General features: G+C 37.9%; 1 protein-coding gene and 1 long non-coding RNA gene across 3 annotated transcripts; one reads left to right on the plus strand and one right to left on the minus strand.

Annotated features, from left to right (window-relative positions):
* The first annotated feature begins 359 nt into the window (after window positions 1-359).
* On the plus strand, window positions 360-3,891 carry LOC108488546 (probable serine/threonine-protein kinase PBL2). Its single transcript, XM_053020622.1, has 8 exons — window positions 360-553; window positions 1,219-1,666; window positions 1,750-1,982; window positions 2,329-2,455; window positions 2,529-2,600; window positions 2,684-2,867; window positions 2,959-3,094; window positions 3,407-3,891. Exons 2-8 carry the CDS (start codon window positions 1,519-1,521, stop codon window positions 3,656-3,658), a joined length of 1,152 nt encoding a protein of 383 aa, XP_052876582.1. The 5' UTR covers window positions 360-553; window positions 1,219-1,518; the 3' UTR covers window positions 3,659-3,891.
* Window positions 3,892-22,439: 18,548 nt separating this feature from the next.
* On the minus strand, window positions 22,440-23,512 carry LOC128282410 (uncharacterized). Of its 2 annotated transcripts, none has more exons than XR_008272680.1 (2): window positions 23,175-23,512; window positions 22,440-22,992 (listed from the first exon to the last, which is right to left on the minus strand). It is a non-coding gene; the product is annotated as an uncharacterized LOC128282410 (long non-coding RNA). The 2 variants fall into 2 exon arrangements; XR_008272681.1 differs by having other exon boundaries at window positions 23,086-23,512.
* Between the last annotated feature and the right edge of the window lie 710 nt (window positions 23,513-24,222).

The following is a 24,222-nucleotide window of genomic DNA, read 5'->3' on the forward strand; positions in this document are numbered from 1 at the left end:
AGCTTGCTAAAGGCCAATGTCTGAGACAACAAATTGAAACAATATCTTTGTAGTGAGAAATCTATAGCAATGTCTAACAAAAAAGAACTCTTTGTCCACAGTCTATTATCTGACATTGGCCTATTTGTACTCAGCATACCAAAAACCTGCAGAAAACAGACAATTTCATTCAACCAATCTCCATAGGCCTTCAAACCCAATACAAAACACAACAAATACATGAAAAAGAACAAAATAAATAAATAAGAGAGAAAAAAACATATATATACAGCTCAAAACGCATCCCCACCATTGATCACAGCTCAACAATATGCAAAAGCAATAAATACATACAAAAGCAGGCAAGTATAAAAGGAGATAATCAACATAACTGGTTTTGGCAGAGCTGTTAATATAAATATGCAGCATTTCAAGAAAAAAAAAATCAAAGAGAATATCCAGGCATGGAAACTGAGGAGCCAGTTATACTTTTTCGCTGGGGCAATGTCTTGTTTGTGCAGCTGTCAATGACCCCATCAATGGAAGACTCTTCAATCTCTCTCTACTAAAATAGGTATCCCCCTCTTGTCCTTTCCAGATCAGATAGAAAAAAGAGGCAAAAAAGAAGGTTTAAATAGTTAAATCACTGAAGAGACTTGTATTTGATACACTGATATGATATAAGTGATAACTAACCTTTTTTTTTCATCCCCCTTCAATAATTATGTCTTCCAGTACCTGTCTAATAAAGTCACTTTCTTATCTGTAAACATCCACTCTGTAAAATCAAAATATTTACAGTTTGCATATTAACAGTTCCCATATATGCTTACATTTTTACTTCTGGGGTCCATTGATGTCCACCGTCTCTTTTGGTTGACAGCAAGTTCTTGCCATAGATTAAACCTCTTGTTTCAGCTTTTTGTTTGAGTTGCAGAGTTTTGAGTGTTATGAGAATCAATGCCAAATATATAACAACAATAATCCCATCAGCAATAAGTCTATAGGGCAATAACTTCTGGTTTCGAGATTTTTATATTTGTTTTTGTGGATCATCCTCCACTCCCACAAAACCAAAAAGGTTTAGGCAAAAAAAAAAGAAAGGGTTGTTAAGGACAGGATGATCTTCAGTGACATGCCTTTTCCATTGTCACTTTGATGAGCTGCTTAACATTGAAATCAAATGTGGGTACTTTGAAAGCAAATGAGTTGTCTAATGATCTCTTATTCAATTTTCAGCAGCATTGAATCTCACCAAACATTAGTTTCCCAAGTTTTGTTACTTAAGATCATCCAATTTGCTTTCTGAATGCTTGTCGCTACCGAATGTACTATCGCCATTGCTCAATTGCCTACATCAATAAAGGAAGTTCAGTCATAAGGACCACTTGGTCTCTGGTTCCTGCAGCAGGTAATGAATGTTGAATTCTTAATTTTGAAACTCTTCAATTTCACAATTCTATTGTTCTTAAATATCACAGATTCAACTGATAATTTTATGGTTCTTAAGTATCACAAATTCAATGATAAGTAAGGAAGATGTCAAAGATTGCAGTGATAATTATTGTAGCTGCGGGGGCTCTTGTATTCGTCATTGTAATCATGGGATTCATTTGGTTTTACAAATCATGTAAGAACTTTTCAAAAAGAAGTTCAGAGACTGGCTCCTCAGATCCTTCTGCATTAAGTAAGGGTTCACTGCAACAAACTTGCAGAAACCATAGTGTTTAATGCTTGATATTTTTACTAACTATGGCTCCAACACTGCAGTGGAGTGGAATAAAGGAGCTGGGCCCAGTTCATCAGCTAGCCAGTCTTTATTTGAACCTCAAGGAGCAAGGCAATTCAGACTAGAAGAGTTGGACCAAGCTACCAAGCATTTCTCAGATGGTAATCTTATTGGATTTGGAAGTTTCGGTCCGGTCTATAAAGGTTGGCTTCATGGCATTGTTGTGGCTATCAAAAGACATCCAGGGGCTCCTCGAGAGGAGTTCATTGCAGGGGTATAACCAGTTCTTCTAACTTATATAGCTCATATCTGATAGATATCTATGTCAAGTACATTACAACTCGGAAATCCCTCACCTCTATGAAATGCTTTAACTTTTTCTTTATGTCAACAATTAGCTCCAAAAAGTCATTTTCCAGGTAAAAATGTAAGTTGGTTGGTATTTATGAATATGTTACTTGCAGACACTTCCTGAAGATAATTTTGACTGTCAATGCTTCTTTTACCTTTTTCCCACTTGAAACATCTGACTGTACAATAAAGAATCTCAAAATTATGCCTCTAATGGCTCCAATCTCAGGCAATTCATATAGAAATTGACATATTAGAGTCTCGAACAGGTAAAGTATCTGTCAGAGATTCGACATCGGAATTTGGTTACTCTTCTAGGCTACTGTCAAGAAAGTGGATCTCAAATGTTGATATATGAATGTATACCTAATGGAAGCATCTGCAATCATCTTTATGGTATGACTCATTAACAGCATAGATTTTTCATGATCATCGAAGCAAGACATTACATTCATCCGGGTTTTGGCAGATACCGGACGAGAGGCTCCAACTAGACTAGAGTTCAAGCAGAGGTTATCAATAGCTCTGGGGGCTGCTAGAGGTAAATATGAGGGTCAAAATAATGAAGGAATATTAAATTTATTACTAGTTTCAAGCTGAAGAAATCATGTTTTTTCATTGCAGGTTTATGCCATTTGCATAGCCTGCAACCCCCATTAATGCATAAGAACTTCAAAACAGCCAATGTCTTGGTTGATGAGAACTTCACTGCTAAGGTTGCAGATGCAGGGATAGCAATGTTACTTGAAAGGATAGAAGAAGCAGGTTCATCTCACAGTTCTAGCATCAATGTTTTCCAAGATCCAGAGTAAATTGATTTCTTCTTTAAGCAATTTGTGTTACTGTTGTGGAAAGAAAACCTTCACCTATACTTACTTGATCCCATGCATCGATGTCAGGGTGGATGCATTGGGGAGCTTCACCGAAATGAGTGATGTATACAGCTTTGGAGTGTTTCTTTTGGAGCTCATAACTGGACGGGAGGAGGCCATGCATATCGATTACCTAAGATCCAATGAGAGCTTAATTCAATTGGTAAGCAGACTAGTACCTCGTTTTACTAGGAGAATCACTAAACTATTATATACATTATAAGTTTCTGCTAATGCTAAGATCAAGGCTTATGAATCTAAAGAGAAAGGTTTAAATTAATTTTCAATTTTCCAAGTTATGAATTTGAGGAAACTGTTTTCTAGTACTACAAATGATAGATTAGCGTTTATCATCTGTTAAGTAATAAATGAAGAATATTTCAAACTCTATCCTACTGATTTGTTTTTGCTTTTCCCACTCTTTAAGAATTATTCATCTCAATTATGTTCAATTGTTTTCACCAACTCATTGAAGGTACAATCACGGCTGAGTTCCAATGAACTTGTGGACTACAGACTAGGTGGAACCTTTACTATGGATGGCATTAGGGATTTGATCAAGCTGACACTAAAATGCATGTGTTTTCCTGGAAAATGGAGACTGAATATGAATATGGTTGTGGTTGAGCTAGAAAGGATCCATGAAAAAGAGATGGAACTGACAACAGTCAGAGGTGAAGGTACATCAAAAATTGCTCTAGGCAGTGAGCTATTTGCTTCAAAATAAAGATAGGCTTCCAATGGAGCTTGTCAAGCTATGGTCAAGCTTAGACTAACAGAATAATTTTTTTTTTCTTGAAAATAACATCAAACTGTTTACATGGATGAGAGAAAGAGAATAGGGGTAGCCAGGTATGGGTATGGGTAGTCAAGTTCCTGCAAAGGAATAGGACTGTAAATTATGGATTTGATTTTTCAAATGATGCATAATATTATCGGTGATATTGATATCTAAAGAAATTGTGAACTTTATACTGCTCAATGATTGTAAGCTGAAAACATTGAAACGATAAGACAAACAGATAGATTCCATAGCAAATTTACATAGGAAGTTCTGCATAATTATTGTCGTAACCATTTGTTGGAAAACGGGAATCGACTTGGATTTTGAGAATGAAAACAAAAAAAACTGGAGTCGCTACCGATTTTTTTTGATGATGTGTGATCGGGTCACCTTTGATTAATCATTTTAATAAAGTTTAAGATTTACTAAAACGATGATTTTTGGTCTGCGAAAATCAAAAAAAATGAGTTCGGGAGTCGGTTACGCACGAGGAAGGATTAGCACCCTCGATACGCCCAAAATTGGTACCTAGTTGATTAATTAGTGTCTTAGTGTCGAAAATTTAAAAACTTGAAACAATTTTGAAATACGATCCTTCTTTTTTAAAAAAAAAAGCTCAAGTGTTAAAGACCTTCTCGTCTCAAGATATGAAATGTCACATCTAGTAAGTTAGGACACGACATCTTGAATTTTTGAAAGCGAGCTTGCCTTTTATATAAAATTTGCGTATTTTACTTTATTAAAAGAGTATTCGATTATTTAGAATAAACGAGAGAAATCGAAATCCGATGAAGTTAGGTACGTTTTCTCAATTCTCAAATGCCGAATATCGCCTTTATTTAAAACAAATTCTTATTTCGAGGTGTGAATGTCATACCCATGAAGTTAGGGCACAACACTTGGCGTCTTGAGAATAAGCATTTTTCGACTCGCATCGTAATTTAAAAGAATATTCCATTATTTAGGTTAAATGAGAAAAATCGAAACCCAGAAGTTAGAGCACGATTATCTCGAATTACCTAATACCGAAATCGCTTTTATGAAAGAATTATTTTAATATATTGAGTAAAAATGTGATTTATAATAAAACATAAATGCTATGGTATTAATATGTATAACAACATAATGCTAGGTGTAATAGCGTCAAAAAACAATTATAAAAGATGAAACCATAGTGAAGCTTAGAAATATGTAAATGTAAACACATACGTGAGGAAAAATGAAATAATCGAACACATAGCGAATAAATAAATAAGCAAATGTAAAAATGGTAAAATGAAATGACAATGGTAATGATAATAATGATAAAAAGTATATACATATATGTATTTAGGTACATACATAATAATAGAAGTAATAAGAAATATATAAAAGAAATACATACATAATAATAATGATATAATATTAAAGGATACGTATCGTAGTATATAAAAATGTATACATAATAAAATTATATAGTATATATATATATATGCGTTAGTGATAATAATGATAATACAAATAATGGATGATTCAAAGTTTGAAATAATTTATAAAAGATGCAAATAAATAGGTGATGAAATGATAATAATAATAAGAGTAATGGTATATATAAGCAAAATAGGTGCGTCAAAATATACATATATGTGTATATACTAAATTAAAATAGTAGCATATAAGTGATTGCAAAAGAAAAAATGTAATAATAATAATGTTAAAATAGAAAAAGTAAATATAATATGATAGTAAATAAGTAATTAAAATAATACTATACACATAAAGAAATGTATATACGTACACATGCAATAAAGTATATATATTAATAGAATAATAATAATCATGTAAGTGATAATAATAATAATGGTAATAATATTTAAAATATATGTATATGAATAATAATAAAAGGCATGTATATATATAATAATAATAATAATAATAACAATTAATATAATAATAAATAATGCTACGAAAGAGAAAATAAGGTAAAAATAATATAAAAATTAGATTAAATCTAAAAAGGATCAAATCCAAACTAAAACAGAGTTTTGGGCTTAATTGAAAGGAAATATAAAAGAGGGGACCTATTTGAATACGCGTGCGACTACAGAGAGGCCAAAAGGAAATTTTCCCAAGTCCTTAAAGCAGCGTCCTTGAAGGAGGACCAAATCAAAAAGCGATAAACTTTGAGGCTAATTTAAAAGAAATGAAAACTTGATTGCAAAACGTGTGAAAAGCGGAAGGACCGCGCGCGTAATTAGACCATCAGAACAAAAACACGCGGATCCCAGGGTAGGACGGGTCGGGTCTTCGGGTCGCGCCTAAACGGCGCCGTTTCTGGGTTTTAAAATGGCCGGGCAAAACGCACCGTTTTGCCGGCCTATATAAGACATTTATTTTTTTATTTTTTCATTTCTCCTCTCTTCTCCTAAAAAAAACCAAATCCTCTCCCCCTCTCTCAGTCTGCCGGCCCAGAAGCCGGTGAGGTGCAGGCCGAGCGCCGCCGTGGCCCCGTCGCTCCGGTGGCCGGAAATCGCCCGTAGGTAGATTTTTCCCTCTCTCTTTTTTTTTGTATTTTTTATTTATTAAATATATGTGTTGTTTTGTTAAAAATGGGGATAATATATGTAAATAAATTCGAAAAGAAAAAAAGAAAATAGACCTTAGGCTTGCTGTTTTTGGTTCTCCGATCTTTGATATGAGGGTATTCCCTGCTTTTGATGTTGCTAAAGTCTCTATTTTTTTTGAAATCGAATATTGTTTGCTTTTATTTCTAAAAGAATCCGAATGTCCCCCCTTACAAAGGTTTTGATTTTCCTCTTTTATAGCCATTTACATGTTTATTTACCATTTTTTTTCTTCTTTGTATGGCAGACAAACGGCGGTGGTAGTGCCACTAGCATGAGGCAGTGGTTGGAGCCAGGAGACCCTAGGTGCGGCGCACCTAGGGTTTGAAACTTTTGTTATTTTGCTTTGGGCCACATTATTTTGGGTTGTAATGGGTTTTGGGCCCAAAAATTGGGCTTGTACAGCTGCCCCTCTTTGCTTGTTGTCGTGTAACGAGAACAGAGCAAAGACTTAAGAAAGACCAATTTTTGCCCGGTCTCATCGTGTCTAGACTTGTTTAGCGCCCCTTTTTCCGGTAGCTTTATTCCACTCTTGTTGCTTCGCTTCGTTTCACTGTTCCACTGCAACTTCAAGAAGGCAAGGTTTGTTTTAATCTGCCCTACTGCAACTCTATGGAGATAAGACATGTGACTTCAATCAATTCCGTTGAAACTTCAAGGAGATTTGTTGTGGCTTTTAGCTGCTCCAACACTATTTCAGGGAGAAGATATTTGATTTTCAGCCTGTTAAGGCTTGTCGTCTTTGATCTATTTCCCTACTGCTTAGGGTTTTAGATCTGTAAACTCAACCTGTTACCTTCCGCTAGGGGTTTAAGGTTCTTCGTCTTGATCTGCTCCACTCTTGCTTAGGGAGATAAGATCTGCAATTCAACTGTTACCCTACCGCTTAGGGGTTTAAGGTTCTTCGTCTTCGATCTGCTCCACTCTTGCTAGGGGTTAAGATCGTAAATCTTCACTGTTACCCTCTTACCGCTTAGGGGTTTAAGGCTTGTAAATTTAGCTTGTTACCCTACTGCTTAGGGGGTTAAAGCCCATCATCTTTGATCTGTTTCCCTCTGCTAGAGGGTTAAGATCAGTAAATCTTCACTGTTACCCTACCGCTAGGGGTTAAGGCTTGTAAATTTGGCTTGTTACCCTCATCGCTAGGGGTTAAAGCCCATCATCTTCGATCTATTTCCCTACTACTTAGGGGATTAAGATCTGCAATTTGGTCTGTTACCCTACTTCTTAGGGGTTTAAGATCTTATGAACATCAGCTTGTTACCCTACTGCTTAGGGGGTTAAAGCTTGGTGGTTTGAATCTTGCTTCACTGCATTCGAGGAGGCATGATTCGATGTATTTGATCTGCTCCACTGCAACTTCAGAGAGGTGAGATCTGTGATTTTCAGCCTATTACCCTACTGCTTAGGGGGTTAAGGCCCATCTTCTTTGATCTGTTTCCCTACTGCTTAGGGTGATGAGATCTACAAATTCACTGATTCTAGGGACATGACATTTAGAATCAGTTCCATGTATTTATGCTTATGTCAAAGAATTGGGATGTTATGATCAAAATGAATCAAATGTTCCTAATTAAATGCACTTATGAATGATCTATGAATGTATGAGCGCAGCATGTTGTGAGCGTGAATCCCTGTTTAGGTTGCCATTGCCTTTGTTCATCAAGGTTCTTTCACTGAAATGGTACCCTGTCTTCTTGTTCAGCTCAAATTTTGAACGGAAAACCCGAAGAGGTAGTCCCAATTTAAACTTTTTCTTCTCAGATGCTTCCAATCTTTGAGTTTGGTTAGTTCTAAATAATAGACCTATTTCAGGTTCCTGTACTATTTAGAAACTTTCGGAGTAATGTGCAGAACTCTTTTTGCAAAAATGGTTTTAGTCCATTAATCATCATTTCAATGCAAAATGCTTGAAAAAGATTATAACAACGACAAAACTGAAATTTATCAGAAACAACATTTGAAGGGAATATATTAATCACAGTCAACAAACATTGCTGGAATACAAAATAGATAAAAGGGAATAGGTGCACCAGATATCGCAGCGTGAATTTCTCTGTACTGACTTTTTGAGGACTCCTTTTTTGCCCAATATGTGGTTAGGGGATTTAGAGTACTCTTGCAGATGCCCCAAGATGTAACATCTCTTATCCTTGTTAATTTAGGTACCATAAGACCATCGCATGCCCCACCTTTGATCAAAATTTGAATTGCCCTTTACGGGTTTTCAATTCAAAATCCCTTCGGTCTCAAGATGCTCTTTGCGAATTTTCACCCTGGCCTCTCCCCCATTTTTTTTTTTTTAGGCGAAGTATTTCTTAACCGAATCCGAATTCACGGGATTGGATAAGGTCTTGCCATCCATTTCAGCCAATATCAATGCTCCACCAGAAAAGGCTTTCTTCACCACATAAGGCCCTTCCCAATTCGGCATCCATTTTCCTCTGAAGTCTTTTTATATGGGCAGGATCTTTTTCAGTACTAGGTCTCCCTCATGGAACATTCTGGGACGAACCTTTTTGTCGTAAGCTCGCATCATTCGCTTTTGGTATATCTGACCATGGCGAATAGCCCGTAGCCTCTTTTCTTCAATCAAATTCAACCGATCGATCGGATCGGATCCATTCGCTTCGTTCAACTTTACCTCGACAAAACTCTAAGGAAGGGATCTCAACCTCGATAGGTAAAGCGCCTCCATTCCATAGACTAATGAGAAAGGCGTTGCCCAAAGTAGAAGTTCGATAGACGTTCGATAAGCATAGAGGCGAATGGTAGCTTCTCATGCCAATCTTTATAAGTTTCGTCATCTTTCCTACAATCTTCTTGATGTTCTTATTGGTCGCTTCGATCGCACCGTTCATCTTGAGCGTCGGTGACGAGTTGTGGTGTCGATCTTGAACCGATGCGCAGACATCCGCTATCATCTTTGTTGTTCAAATTCAATACGTTGTCAGATATGATCCTTTCCGGCATTCCATATCGACAGATGATTTCCTTTTTCAAGAACTTGCTAACTGCTGATTTAGTGACATTGGCATATGAAGCGGCCTCCACCCATTTGGTGAAATAATCGATGACCACAAAGATGAAACGATGCCCATTTGAAGCTTTTGGCAAAATTGGCCCAATCACATCCATGCCCCACATCGAGAAAGGCCATGGCGAGGTTATGACATGCAGAGGTGAGGGAGGTACATTAATCTTGTCTCCATAGATTTGGCACTTATGACATCTTTTGGCGTAGTTAATACAGTCTCCTTCCATGGTGGACCAATAATAACCGAACCTCATAATTTGTCTGGCCATTGTAAAACCATTAGCATGTGTCCCGCAGATGCCCTCGTGGACTTCTTCCAAGATTTTCCTAGCCTCAATGGCGTCTACACATCTTAATAGTACCTGATCCTTCCTTCTTTTGTATAGGATCTCCCCATCTAAGACATAATCACTGGCCAGTCTTCTCAACGTTCTCTTGTCATTCTCAGTAGCTTGGTTAGGGTACTCACGATTCTTCACATATCATAGGATGTCGTGGTACCAAGGGTAATCATCATTTTCCTCTTCTTCTTCAAGGTTGTAACAATGAGCCGGGGCCTCGTAAATGCTCATTTGGATCGGTTTCACATCTTCTGGTTGGTTCACCTTGATCATAGAAGCCAAAGTTGCTAGGGCGTCAGCCATATGATTTTCTTCTCGTGGGAGGTAGTAGAAGACAATATCATCGAACTCTTTAATTAACTCAAGGATTAACCTCCGGTAATTGATCAATTTGGGGTCTCTTGTCTCCCATTCACCTTTGAGTTGATAAATCACCAGGGCAGAATCTCCATATACCTCTAACACCTTGATTTTACGTTCTATGGCCGCACGTATTCCCATGATGCATGCTTCATATTCTGCCATATTGTTCGTGCAGTCAAAATCCAATTTACTAGTGAATGGATAATGATCTCCGTTTGGGGACACCAGAACTGCCCCGATTCCGTTACCCACAGCATTTGATGCCCCGTCAAAGTTTAGCTTCCAAGGATGACCTTCTTGAGGGTCTTCTTCGGTGGTTGCTATGCACATTAGATCTTCATTTGGGAAATCAAAGTTCAGAGGCTCGTAGTTCTCTAGGGCCCTGCTGGCTAGGAAATCTGCTATCGCACTCCCTTTTACGGCCTTCTGGTTCACATAGACTATATCGAACTCAGAAAGTAGAATTTGCCATCGGGCCATTCTCCCATTCAAGGCCGTCGACTCCATCAAGTATTTCAGGGGATCCATTTTAGAGATCAGCCAAGTGGTATGGTACAACATGTATTGTCTCAGTCTTCGGGTTGTCCAAATCAAAGCACAGCACAACTTTTCGATGAACAAGTATCTCGTCTCACACTCAGTAAACTTTTTACTGAGGTAATATATCGCTTTTTCTTTCCTTCCCGATTCATCGTGTTGGCCAAGTACGCATCCCATAGAATTTTCAAATACCATCAAATCTGATATCAATGGCTTATCTGGATTAGGTGGTGTCAACACCGGGCATTAGACAAATATTGCTTAACTTTATCGAAAGTCTTCTGGCATTCCTCGTCCCAACCACCAGGGTTGTGTTTCTTAAGGAGACGGAATATGGGGTCACATTTCTCAGTTAGTTGTGAAATAAACCGAGCGATGTAATTTAATCTTCCTAGGAATCCTCGAACTTCCTTTTGAGTACGTGGTGGAGGTAACTCTTGTATGGCTTTGACTTTATCTGGGTCAATCTCAATCCCTTTTTCACTGACTACGAATCCAAGTAGTTTTCCAGACCTGGCTCCAAAGGTACACTTCGCTGGATTGAGTTTCAGCTGAAATTTTCTCAACCTCAAAAATAATTTCCTCAAGACTTGCACATGCTCCTCTTCAGTCCGAGATTTGGCGATCATGTCGTCAACATAGACTTCAATTTCTTTATGCATCATATCATGAAATAGGGTTACCATGGCTCTCTGATATGTTGCTCCCGCATTTTTCAATCCGAACGGCATTACTTTATAGCAAAAGGTTCCCCACATGGTCACAAATATGGTTTTATTCATGTCTTCGGATGCATTTTGATCCGATTGTACCGAGAAACCATCCATGAAGGAGAAAAGTGAGTAACTTTCTTGTGTTGTCCACTAAGGTGTCGATATGAGGCAATGGGAAATTATCTTTCGGGTGGCCTTGTTTAAGTCTCTGTAGTCTACACACATCCGTACTTTCCCATCTTTTTTAGGGACGGGGACGATGTTGGCTACCCACTCGAGTACTTAACTACTTGTAAGAAACCAGCATCAAATTGCTTCTTGACCTCCTCTTTTATTTTCAACGAACATCGGGCCGCATCCTTGAAGCTTTTCTTTGAACGGCTTGCATTCTTCTTTGATGGGGAGCACATGTACCACAAGGTCGATTTAGCCGGGCATATCCTGATATGACCATGCAAAGACATCCTTGAACTCTTGGAGTAACTCAATAAGGTCCTGCTTTATCTCTGTGGTGATGCAAGCTCCGATCTTTACTTCTCTCCTTTCTAGTTCATCTCCCAAGTTCACGACCTCTACGGTCTCTTTGTGGGGTAAAATTTGTTTCTCCTCGTGTTCCACCATTCTTAACAAGTCAGGGGACAAGTTACAGTCTCCGTCATCTTCAAAGTTCTGAGATCCTTCTAGACACATATCCCGCTCAAAATGAGACTCTGAATGAGTAGCAACATCACTCACATCATTGATATCTGAAGACCTGTTGTATGTACGAAGGAAGATACAAAGAACAAGAAAATCTAAGAACAAAGATGTGCATGGTATGATGAACGAAAAATATTTGCATGGAATAAGTCTAAAGGATGCATTTTATTGAAATAACGACTTCGAACATAAGCCTATTTCACAAAATGACACTTCTTACTCCTAGGCCTAGAGCAATAAGTGTGTTTTGGACATTACTCTGAGTTAGTTCTAAAGACTATAGGAATCTCTTCCACAGTCCAATTATTCAGAATGCTTCCCGGCTCATAGGGGCGAATGCCCGACAAATTCTCTACCCCAGTTCCTTCTTCATATGTGGCGTTGATGTCTAAACTCTCTATCATTCCTTCCAAGATTTCCTTTCCCGACGTCTTCTACTTGGAGTGAATGAACCCTCCAGATACAAAAGTCTTCGATATATGGGGGAAGATCATTGGTTCCCATTCGATTTCTCCCCCGCTCGATCGCGCTCTCCTTCTTTCTTGCTTCTTCTCAAGTTCCTTTTTCTTTTGTCTTGCATCTGGCTTGAATCCTAAGCCAAAGCGGTCCCGTTTGTCTGTGGGCATAGGTACTTCGACCCTTCCTTGTAGGCTTCTTCCAAGTCCTTTCCCTGGCAAGGCTCCCTTCCCAACCATCAGTTGTAGTCCCATTCTTGTGGTTTTGAAAAGTCTGGGTGTCGGGACTTTATTTCCTTCGACAACAAAGGTCGCATTTACAAATTCCAACGATCGAAAAGAACATTCTATGGCTTCATCATCTATCCTCACATATGGTGCATTCTTGGTAACAGATGCAATAATGTCTTCCTCCGCATTTATAGTCACCAATCGACCCTCCGTTATAAGTTTGAGCTTTTGATGTAATGATGACAGATCGCCTCGCCGAGTGGATCCACGGTCTTCCCAATAGGCAATTGTAAGAGGGTTTGATGTCCATTACTAAGAAGTCTACCTCGTACGTGCTAGGACCGATTTGAAGGGGTAATTCAATCCTCCCTATTACTTTCCTTTCAGATCTTAGTCAAACGCCCTTACTATATTTTGGCATGTTTTCATATGGGAACTATCCACGGGCAACCTATTCGGTGTGGATAGGGTAAGACGTTTAATCTTGATCCATTATCGATCAATACCCCGTAATGTGTATCCCTTGCAACGCGTGGTAATGTCTGAGGCCTTTGTGGACCCCATGCCTCCTAGTGGTATTTCGTCGTCGTTAAAGAAAATAAAATTGTCGTACCGATATTGTTGACCAGGCAGTCTAGTTTGTTGACAGAGATGTCATGCGCGACGTATGTCTCGTTCAGCACTTTCATTAACGCGCTCCGATGAGTTTCTGAGCTCAAAAGTAAAGCTAGCACCGAAATACGAGCCGGTTGCTTATGTAGCTGTTCAACGACGCTGTACTCACTATGTTTTAAAAATTTTAAGAATTCCCTGGCTTCATTCTCGGTTACTGACTCATTGACTGGCGATTCGAACTCGACCGTCTTTTCTTTCCTTTGCTCTACTGTCGGGATTCTTTCTTTGGCAATTTTGGTTCCTGTACCCTCGGGAACATAACGTCTCCCACTGCGTGTAAAAAAACCTACATCTTGGTTTTCTTGTGAAGCACTGGCCGGGCTCTTCTTTCCTAGGATCGTCATATTGCAGCTGTAATTCCATGGTATCCTCTTGCTATCTTTATAAGGGAAAGCAACGGGCTTCTGGATCACGACTTTAGGTGCGACTTGTGTCCCATCTTCATTAGTTCTTAAGCGTGATATGATAACCAATGGGTGGTTGATTTTGCAAGCGTTTCTCGTCGACCCTTCTTTGGAGGCACACACATCTGCTTCTTCCTGGTTCCTGACATATTCGAAGAATTCCAACTCCTTATTATCCATCAATCCTTGTACTAAAGCCCTGAATTGGCTGCATTTCTGAATCTCATGGTCCTCTTGATCGTGGAACTCACAATAATTCTTCGCTTCTCGAGGCCTAACCCCCGAATTCTACACCATCAAACCTCTTTCCACCATTTTCTTCCACACTTCTTTCAACGGGGTATTCACTTCTGCAACATTCATCTTAATTTCCTTCCTTGAACCCTCGATTATGGCATTTATACCCTTATCCCCATGATTAGGTAATGGGTTTTCTGCACTAGGTGTATCATCAAATTTCACGATGCCCATGTTGATGAGTCTTTCAACCAACTTCTTGAAAGTGGTGCAGTTTTCTATTGAGTGCCCTGTGGCTCCTGCATGGTATTCGCATTGGGCGTTTGCGTCATACCATTTGGGGAATGGGGGTTGCATTGGCTTTAGATAGAAGGGCGACACTACATGGGCATCGAATAAGCTCTGGTACAATTCCTTGTAGGCCATCGGGATAGGAGTAAACTGGACTCTTTCCGTGTTAGGCCTTGGGTTGAAGTCCCGTCTTGCGGAGCCCTGATGGCTGGTAGTCACCACCTTTGGTTGGCTCATAGTGACTGGCTTATTATACATACTCATGTTGTTTACATTATTCTCTTTCCTTCTCGGGGTTGATCTCTTAGCACTTTCCCCTGCTTCAATCCTTCCACATCTTATCGCGTTCTCTATCATTTCTCCAGACATTACTATGTCTGAGAAGCTTTTAGTAATGCTCCCTAGCATGTGGTTAATGAATAGAGTCTTCAGCGTATTGATAAAGAGCATGGTCGTTTCTTTCTCCAGAAGAGGTGGTTGAACTTGCGTTGCTACCTCTCTCCATCTTTGGGCGTATTGCCTGAAACTCTCATTTTGTTTCTTCTCCATGTTCTGTAACGTGACTCTATCAGGAGCCATGTCTGTCACGTGACTGTACTGTTTCATGAAAGCCTGTGCTAAATCCTTCCATGAACTGATCTGGTTACGACTCAGTTGGTTGTACCATCTAGAAGCGGCCCCAACCAGACTTTCCTGGAAACAATGGATCAATAGTTGGTCATTATTGACATAGTCTGCCATTCGCCTGCAGAACATAGTGATGTGAGCCTCGGGACAGCTAGTCCCGTTGTATTTCTCAAATTCTGGGGTCTTGAACTTGGGAGAGAGTACCAGGTCTAGAACCAAACTTAATTCCTTAGCGTCGATTCCACCACGATAGTCGGTGTTTTCCATTTCTTTAAATTTTTCTTCCAACCATCTACATCTTTCTTCAAGCTCTCTCGGGAATTCTACCCTTGCCTTTTCTGCTTCTATTACTTCATCAAGATTGAGGACCACAGGGTTGGTCGGATTGTCCCCCGGATTAGAGCCCGAACCAGTCTGATAATTCATCTGTGCCGAGACACCGGCTTGAAATGGTTGAGGCCCGATTGTGATGATGGCCTTCTTGGGTACACATCGGGTTGTGTCTGAACGTTCATTGGGACAAACCGGGAGGTAGACGGGATCTTCGTTGTCATCTCCATTATTGGTTATGGGGCTTTTCCTTTTTCTAATCCACCAGCCAATAGACGCGTTAATTGATCCATCATACTTCTTTGGGACTCCAACATCCGGTCCCTTACATCTTCTTTGGATTTTGGCCACCGTTCTTGCATACGTGTTTGTAGTTGATCCTGCATCTCTTTTGCATTTGTTCCAATCTCTCTAACCTTTGGTCCATTGCTTTTGTTTTCCCTCTTGTACCGTAACGATGTTCCAGGGTAACTGCCATGATTTTTAGGGTTTCTTGTGAGTTTTTAGTGCGTATGATGCAATGCTGATGCATGAATGCAATGAATGCGATGAATGCAAAAAGGCGTTGATTCCAATTCGATTTCATTAGAGTAATTTTTCTAGAAAACAAGTTTTTTTACATAAAATAGATTACATATAAGGCTTGGCCCTGATACTTAAAGCCTTGACCTGTCTAAGAAGCCAAACTAGCTTTTGGCCTCGGTCCGACTCCGACTCGTATTTTAAACTCAGCACATCAGCTTGTACTGCTAACGTTTGCAAGTGGTCAGCCACTTCTCGTACTTGAGTCAAAGCCTCGCCCATGATGTAGTCCCTGCTCCTGACTTGGTCTTGGGATTGATGAAGTTGCTCCTTCCATTGCTCGTTATTTACCTCGAGGAGTTCTATCTGAAGTTCACGATTTTGCGTATTGTTTTGAGTTCTTCTATATTCTTTTTTAATTCTTCGATTCTGTTCGACTAGCTTTCAACTCGATCGCAGAGTTACGTGAGTGATACTGGTACAATAACCTCTCTAACTCTGATATCCGGATCTTTAACCCTTCTTTCTCATTCTGACTTTCTACCAAACTTCTTTTCAGAGCACCTTCTCGAGCTTGAGCATCGCGAAATCTTTCCTCCCATGGTTGGCTTTGCTTTGTTCTTCTTTAACTTCATGTCGCCATTGTTCGGACGTTTTCCTAACCCAATGGTTCTCATTAATCTGCGCAACTTCTTATAGTCCGTTTTCAAACCTGTCTAAGTCCTCTTGACCTTGTTTTCCCTTTTTCGAGTCTTTCGACTTCTAGTTTCTGGGCATCGACGTCTAACCCTAACTACATCTTTTCTTCTTCCAAATGCTCGATCCTTTTTTCTAGCTCCAGACTCTTTCTCTCGAAATCTTGCCTGATGATTTCCAGCTCAGATGGGATTACTTTCAAGTGCTCTTCTATCGACTGAGGATTTCCTTGATCTGATGTAGGGATGTTATCGTTAATCCTCTGATTCCACCATCGGTCGCACTCAGGAGTAGTCATGGGATTGGCAGCAAACTTCTTCATTTTACGAGTCTGGTTCCAAGCATTTGATATCTCGCGAACTTTCTTTTTGTAATTATTCCCTGTGAACGTGAACTCGCACTGGGCTAACCCGTATGTTGGTGGTGTAAACTGTCCGGATCTGTATTGTCGCAATGCAAGCAGAGGAGCATATCCGACGGCTCCCCATACTCCTAACAAGGGAACCCAATCAAAATCTCCGCATCGATATAATATTTCATCAGGGACCATCCACGGGGCTCTCCATTCAACATCTTCTTCTTGCAGATTTTGGAGAACCGTCATCCAATTTTCTTCTGTTACATCATCTCGCCTCGGTGTAGCCACTAACTCTTTCAGTGGAGAGTAATTTTCAGAGAAGATACGATACGAGACCTTTTCCACTTTCCAAAAATGGCTGTGGAACCAGGATAGCAAGAGCTATGCACATCCAATAAATCTTCCTTCACCCGCTCTTCTACAGGCATTTAAATATCTGAAAGTTTCCGCTAAGATTGTGGGTACAGGTGTGGTTCCTTTACCAAGCCTATCAAAAAGGTCGACAATAGCCTCGTCTACATGCCTCAAAGCCTTGGGGAAGATGACCAGTCCATAGATGCTCAAGGCGAAGACATCTACCCTTTTCTTCACGTCAGGGTGCGCTAAGATTAGATCCCTCAGGTTCCTCCATGGGATGCATTTACAATCTCCTTTTTGTTTGATCCGGGTTGTCACCCACTGTTCGCTCATCCCTGTGATGTTCATCAGTTTTTTTGAAAATGCTGGGACGTTAGCAGGTCTGGTATAAATTCTGTCTACCTGAATCTTTGGGCAATGGAGCAAGGTCGTGTATTCTTCTATAGTAGGTACCAAATCTACCTTCCCGAAAGTGAAGCAAGCGTAGCGAAATTTCAATATTGGGAAAGGGCTCAAACAGTGCTCGTCTATCTTGACATCAAGCAGATAAGGTAAATCACCGTAATGACAATAGAATAGCTGTTTGACCCCTTCGTCCCACTGGTTCCATATTTCTTTCAACTCTTGGAGATTATTCTGAGTTACGCTGATCCGAGTGAAATTTCATAGCTCTGACACATACCCCTTGGTAAGACTGTCACCTTTCTCTTGTTGTGTTGTCTCAGCCCATATCCGGACAGCCGCGTTATCTTCTACTTTATCAAAAAACCCCTTTTCCATGATAAGCTATCTATTTAGGAACCGAATACGAATCAACACCTTTTATGATGAGAATGCCATGCAAATACAAACAAAGCAAGTCAGTAATTTACACGCAGTTCAAAGCAAACAAAGGATAATAAATATAGCACTTGCTTAGGTAATCACTAAGGTTTCGGAGTGGCTCTACCTAGGGTGGGTTCTTAAGGCTCGCTACATGGGGTTTGATTCTAGAATAAGGGTACCTGAACCAGCAGATTCCTCGATCTTCACCCATTATAGGCTCATATAGACCGAGTTCAGTTCAGGGGAATACATTTCCCTATGGCTGCACGGAGATGAAAATCTCACGAAGACATAGGTACGGATGTATCCCGAAAGCAATCCACTATCCTGCACGGAGGTGAAAACCTCACGAAGGAATAGTTTCGCGCTCCCACTTAAGAGGGTGTGACCACAGCGGTCATGCAATGCAATATGCAACACCATTTAAAGAATCGGACCAACATAGCAGGTATTATTTAGACCACAAAAATAGCTGATGAAATGCAATGAAAGGATCGTATTTCAAAACCAAATTTTCAATTTTCGATAAAAAGACAAGAGTTAATCAACTTGTGGCTTGACTCTCTCATTCGTGTCCCTAGTGGAGTCGCCAAGCTGTCATAACCATTTGTTGGAAAACGGGAATCGACTTGGATTTTGAGAATGAAAACAAAAAAAACTGGAGTCGCCACCGATTTTTTTTGATGAGGTGTGATCGGGTCACCTTTGATTAATCATTTTAATAAAGTTTAAGATTTACTAAAACGATGATTTTTGGTCTGCGAAAATCAAAAAAATGAGTCCGGGAGTCGGTTACGCACGAGGAAGGATTAGCACCCTCGATACGCCCAAAATTGGTACCTAGTTGATTAATTAGTGTCTTAGTGCCGAAAATTTAAAAACTTGAAACAATTTTGAAATACGATCCTTCTTTATAAAAAAGGGCTCAAGTGTTAAAGACCTTCTCGTCTCAAGATATGAAATGTCACATCTAGTAAGTTAGGACACGACATCTTGAATTTTTGAAAGCGAGCTTGCCTTTTATATAAAATTTGCGTATTTTACTTTATTAAAAGAGTATTCGATTATTTAGAATAAACGAGAGAAATCGAAACCCAGTAAGTTAGGGTACGTTTTCACGAATTCTCAAATGCCGAATATCGCCTTTATTTAAAACAAATTCTTATTTCGAGGTGACAGAATGTCATACCCAGTAAGTTAGGGCACAACACTTCGCATCTTCGAGAATAAGCATTTTTCAGACTCGCATCGTAATTTAAAAGAATATTCCGTTATTTAGGTTAAATGAGAAAAATCGAAACCTAGTAAGTTAGAGCACGATTATCTCGAATTACCTAATACCGAAAATCGCTTTTATGAAAGAATTATTTTAATATATTGAGTAAAAAATGTGATTTATAATAAAACATAAATGCTATGGTATTAATATGTATAACGACATAATGCTAGGTGTAATAGCGTCAAAAAAACAATTATAAAAGATGAAACCATAGTGAAGCTTAGAAATATGTAAATGTAAACACATACGTGAGGAAAAATGAAATAATCGAACACATAAGCGAATAAATAAATAAACAAATGTAAAAATGGTAAAATGAAATGACAATGGTAATGATAATAATGATAAAAAGTATATACATATATGTATTTAGGTACATACATAATAATAGAAGTAATAAGAAATATATAAAAGAAATACATACATAATAATAATGATATAATATTAAAGGATACGTATGTAGTATATAAAAATGTATACATAATAAAATTATATAGTATATATATATATATATATATATATATATATATGCGTTAGTGATAATAATGATAATACAAATAATGGATGATTCAAAGTTTGAAATAATTTATAAAAGATGCAAATAAATAGGTGATGAAATGATAATAATAATAAGAGTAATGGTATATATAAGCAAAATAGGTGCGTCAAAATATACATATATGTGTATATACTAAATTAAAATAGTAGCATATAAGTGATTGCAAAAGAAAAAATGTAATAATAATAATGTTAAAATAGAAAAAGTAAATATAATATGATAGTAAATAAGTAATTAAAATAATACTATACACATAAAGAAATGTATATACGTACACATGCAATAAAGTATATATATTAATAGAATAATAATAACCATGTAAGTGATAATAATAATAATGGTAATAATATTTAAAATATATGTATATGAATAATAATAAAAGGCATGTATATATATAATAATAATAATAATAATAATAATAACAATTAATATAATAATAAATAATGCTACGAAAGAGAAAATAAGGTAAAAATAATATAAAAATTAGATTAAATCTAAAAAGGATCAAATCCAAACTAAAACGAGTTTTGGGCTTAATTGAAAGGAAATATAAAAGAGGGGACCTATTTGAATACGCGTGCGACTACAGAGGGCCAAAAGGGAAATTTTCCCAAGTCCTTAAAACGGCGTCACTGAAGGGAGGACCAAATCGCAAAGCGCGATAAACTTCAGGGCTAATTTAAAAGAAATGAAAACTTGATTGCAAAACGTGTGAAAAGCGGAAGGACCGCGCGCGTAATTAGACCATCAGAACAAAAACACGCGGATCCCAGGGTAGGACGGGTCGGGTCTTCGGGTCGCGCCTAAATGGCGCCGTTACAGGTTTAAAATGGTAAGCAAAACGCACCGCTTTCTTACCCTATCTCATTTATTTTTTTTATTTTTCATTTCTCCTCTCTTCTCCTAAAAAAACCAAATCCTCTCCCCTCTCTCGGTCTGTAGGCCCGAAGGCCTGGGGTGAGGTGCAGTGCCAGCCGCCGTGGCCCGTCACTCCGACCCTTGACACAGTGGGCGGAAATCGCCCGTAGGTAGATTTTTCCCTCTCTCTTTTTTTTTGTATTTTTTATTTATTGAATATATGTGTTGTTTTGTTAAAAATGGGGATAATATATGTAAATAAATTCGAAAAGAAAAAAAGAAAATAGACCTTAGGCTTGCTGTTTTTGGTTCTCCGATCTTTGATATGAGGGTATTCCCTGCTTTTGATGTTGCTAAAGTCTCTATTTTTTTTGAAATCGAATATTGTTTGCTTTTATTTCTAAAAGAATCCGAACGTCCCCCCTTACAAAGGTTTTGATTTTCCTCTTTTATAGCCATTTACATGTTTATTTACCATTTTTTTTTCTTCTTTGTATGGCAGACAAACGGCGGTGGTAGTGCCACTAGCATGAGGCGATGGTTGGAGTTAGGAGACCTAGGTGCGGCGCACCTAGGGTTTGAAACTTTTGTTATTTTGCTTTGGGCCACATTATTTTGGGTTGTAATGGGTTTTGGGCCCAAAAATTGGGCTTGTACAATTATCATAATCAATGATGATATTAAGGAACACATCAGATGATTCAAATGCATGCTTGGTATTTGAAAGGATAGATTCCGTACTCTAGATTGACACCTCTCATTCTAATGTCTCAACCACTTGGTCAGCTTGGTATTTATTTTGAGCATAGATGATCCCGAAAGCTCCTGGCTATAGTACATTTGCAACAGTTCTCCTTGCTCTAGATGCCAGTAAAGAAGCACTGAGACAACAGCAGGTAATTAAGCTCCCTGAACATAAAATATAAACAGTGCCACACTATACAGTCCAAGAAGTATGTAAACCTGTTGGTGTACTTATGAATATTAAGATGCTGATCAGAAAGGTCAAAGTTCCTAAAAAGAGACTATAAACTCTCAATAACTTGGATATGAAACCATTAAATCATGCATACTGGTAAATGGTTTCCTCTTTGCTATACATTTTTCAAAGCTGTGCATTCCATATACCAAAAATAAGTACATCAATTTCTTAGAAAAGACAATTTTCTCTCACAAAATCGCAATTTAGGACATTATGATTAGTGTCTCAAGAAGAATATTAACTTCCTTCAGTCAGAAAGGTCTACTCCAAAGGGGATACTAGCAAATAAAAGTTAAGTAAATGGTGCTTACATGGCCCTGCCTGTCTCACAATGCTAAAAGTAATTTTGGGTTCTAGTAGATCAAATCAATGCAGTGGATAGAGATGGGAAAGGCAAAGATTATGACAAACCTTCCCCTCTCACCTTTCATTTCATATTTAAACATGGGGACCATGTGCGTGGATCCTTCAAATCTACTTCAGGTGATAATTTTGAAATGACTCGAGAAATGAATCGGGTAGAGAATCTTTGTAAACTACATCACCGATCAATTACAGTCTGAGATGAAAGAAGAAAAGATGCTTTTTCTATGAGTAAAAGGAAAAAGAAGGTAAATGAACAGTAATAGACTGCAAATGAAGAAAAGTTTCGATCTGGTACGATGATATTTGAGCATAAATGCAATTTATAACTTTTAGATAGATAAAACTAAAAAACAGGATGCTGCCAAGACTCTCGAACTTCAGCCAAAACATGAAACTGTTGATTCTTCATCTTAGACCATAAACTAGATTATCACATTACATAATCACTGCATTGGCAGAGTTTTACAATCACATATTAATTCGGTTTTAATTTCTATTCCGACTTCGAACATCAATATCCCGGATCGCTTATCAAATTGTACTTGCTGCTGTTTTTCTCCTCAGCAAGTTCAGTTTCCCTCTCTCTTCCTATCATCAATACTAGTGGACTATCTGAAACAGGAATCACACAGAACCAAATATAACAACAAACGATCGCTAGCTATTGGCCCACCCACAAGTTAGATTGTCCCCTCTTTGTCCAACGAAGATCCGCGAGGATTCAGGGAAACACGGGTCCATTAAGATTTTACATTACCCTACTAAAATTCTTTTCTTTTCCATTATCATTTTCAAGCAAAGTAAAATTACTGATCACAGATAAACTACTTTCAACATTGTGAAAACAAACCTGACCATTGCTATCACAAATCCCTATACCAAATGCAAGGAGAAATTCCATCAAACACAAGGTGGGCACTGCTCTCAGCCTGTTGAAACAAACCAAAAATGACTCGTTAAAACCCAAAAATAAGACCACCCAAGATTTTAGCAACAACATTACTGTACAATCAAATCAATACCCAGATCATAAAAGCCACTGAAAGATTCACAAGCTGAAGAGCAAAGACAAAGCAGCAGTTAAAAGAGTACTGAGATAACAGAACTTAACCATTTGTACCACCAATCTGCTTTAATTGACGACTTGCTATGTTCCCAAGGCTCCTAACAATACCCAACACTATTGTCTGTATGATACATTCATTGGACGGGGAAAAAATGACATACAGTTGTATGACTTTGGGATGGAAAATTTATTTAATTAGATCACATTTCTATATCACTTTTAATTCAGAAAACTTCTCTTTATTCAACTGTGTCAAAGTTAAAATCATTAATTGAGTCAGTTAATTTAATTGTTTTGACTAATTTAGAATAAGTCCCAATTTTCCATTGTGTTTCAAATTAACATCCAAAAGTATATTTAGCATCATAAGCAAAGAACTCAATGAGTTTGAAATTAGAAATGCTTTTCAAACTTTTAGACTTAAACTCAAAAGTTCAAAAAATAAATAAAAATTAAAAATTAAAAAGCTTTTGCTTTTGCTTTTAAGCTTTTAAGCTTTTAAGCTTTTGGTATAAATTTATCAAAATATGCTTATTTATCTTTTCTCAACAAATTAAATGTTTAATTGATCAAATAATATTTTTAAGTTTTAATTTAGCACTTAACAATGACCTTATAGATTAATAAAAAAATCTCAATTTTCTTTAATATTATTTATATGTTAAAATAAAATTTTAGAGCCATAAATAATATTAAAGAGATAATTTTTGAGTCGAAGTGTTTTTAAATATATCAAAAATATAAAATTATTAATTGAGTGTTAAGGGAGTCCCCATCCCTTACAATTGGGGTTGTTTTAGACAATTTTCATATTTGAGATGTTAGATATTTATTGAATGATATTTATGAGTTTTGCTGAGTATATGGATAGTATTTAGCCTATCAATGAAGATCATATCAATTGTGGAAACATTTTTTGGACATTGGATCGGATCGGAGCACCCCTGTTTGATCCCTTAGATCGTGAATATTAGATTGAAATTCTGATTCCTTAGCTGCCAAGAGTCTCTATTTACCTTGTACCTTGTTATTGTATTGTATTTAGCTTATTCTATTGTTGTTTAATAGGGGTTGATATAGATCTTCTTATGTT

This window comes from Gossypium arboreum, chromosome 10 (assembly GCF_025698485.1).
Source record: "Gossypium arboreum isolate Shixiya-1 chromosome 10, ASM2569848v2, whole genome shotgun sequence".
NCBI lineage: Eukaryota > Viridiplantae > Streptophyta > Magnoliopsida > Malvales > Malvaceae > Gossypium > Gossypium arboreum.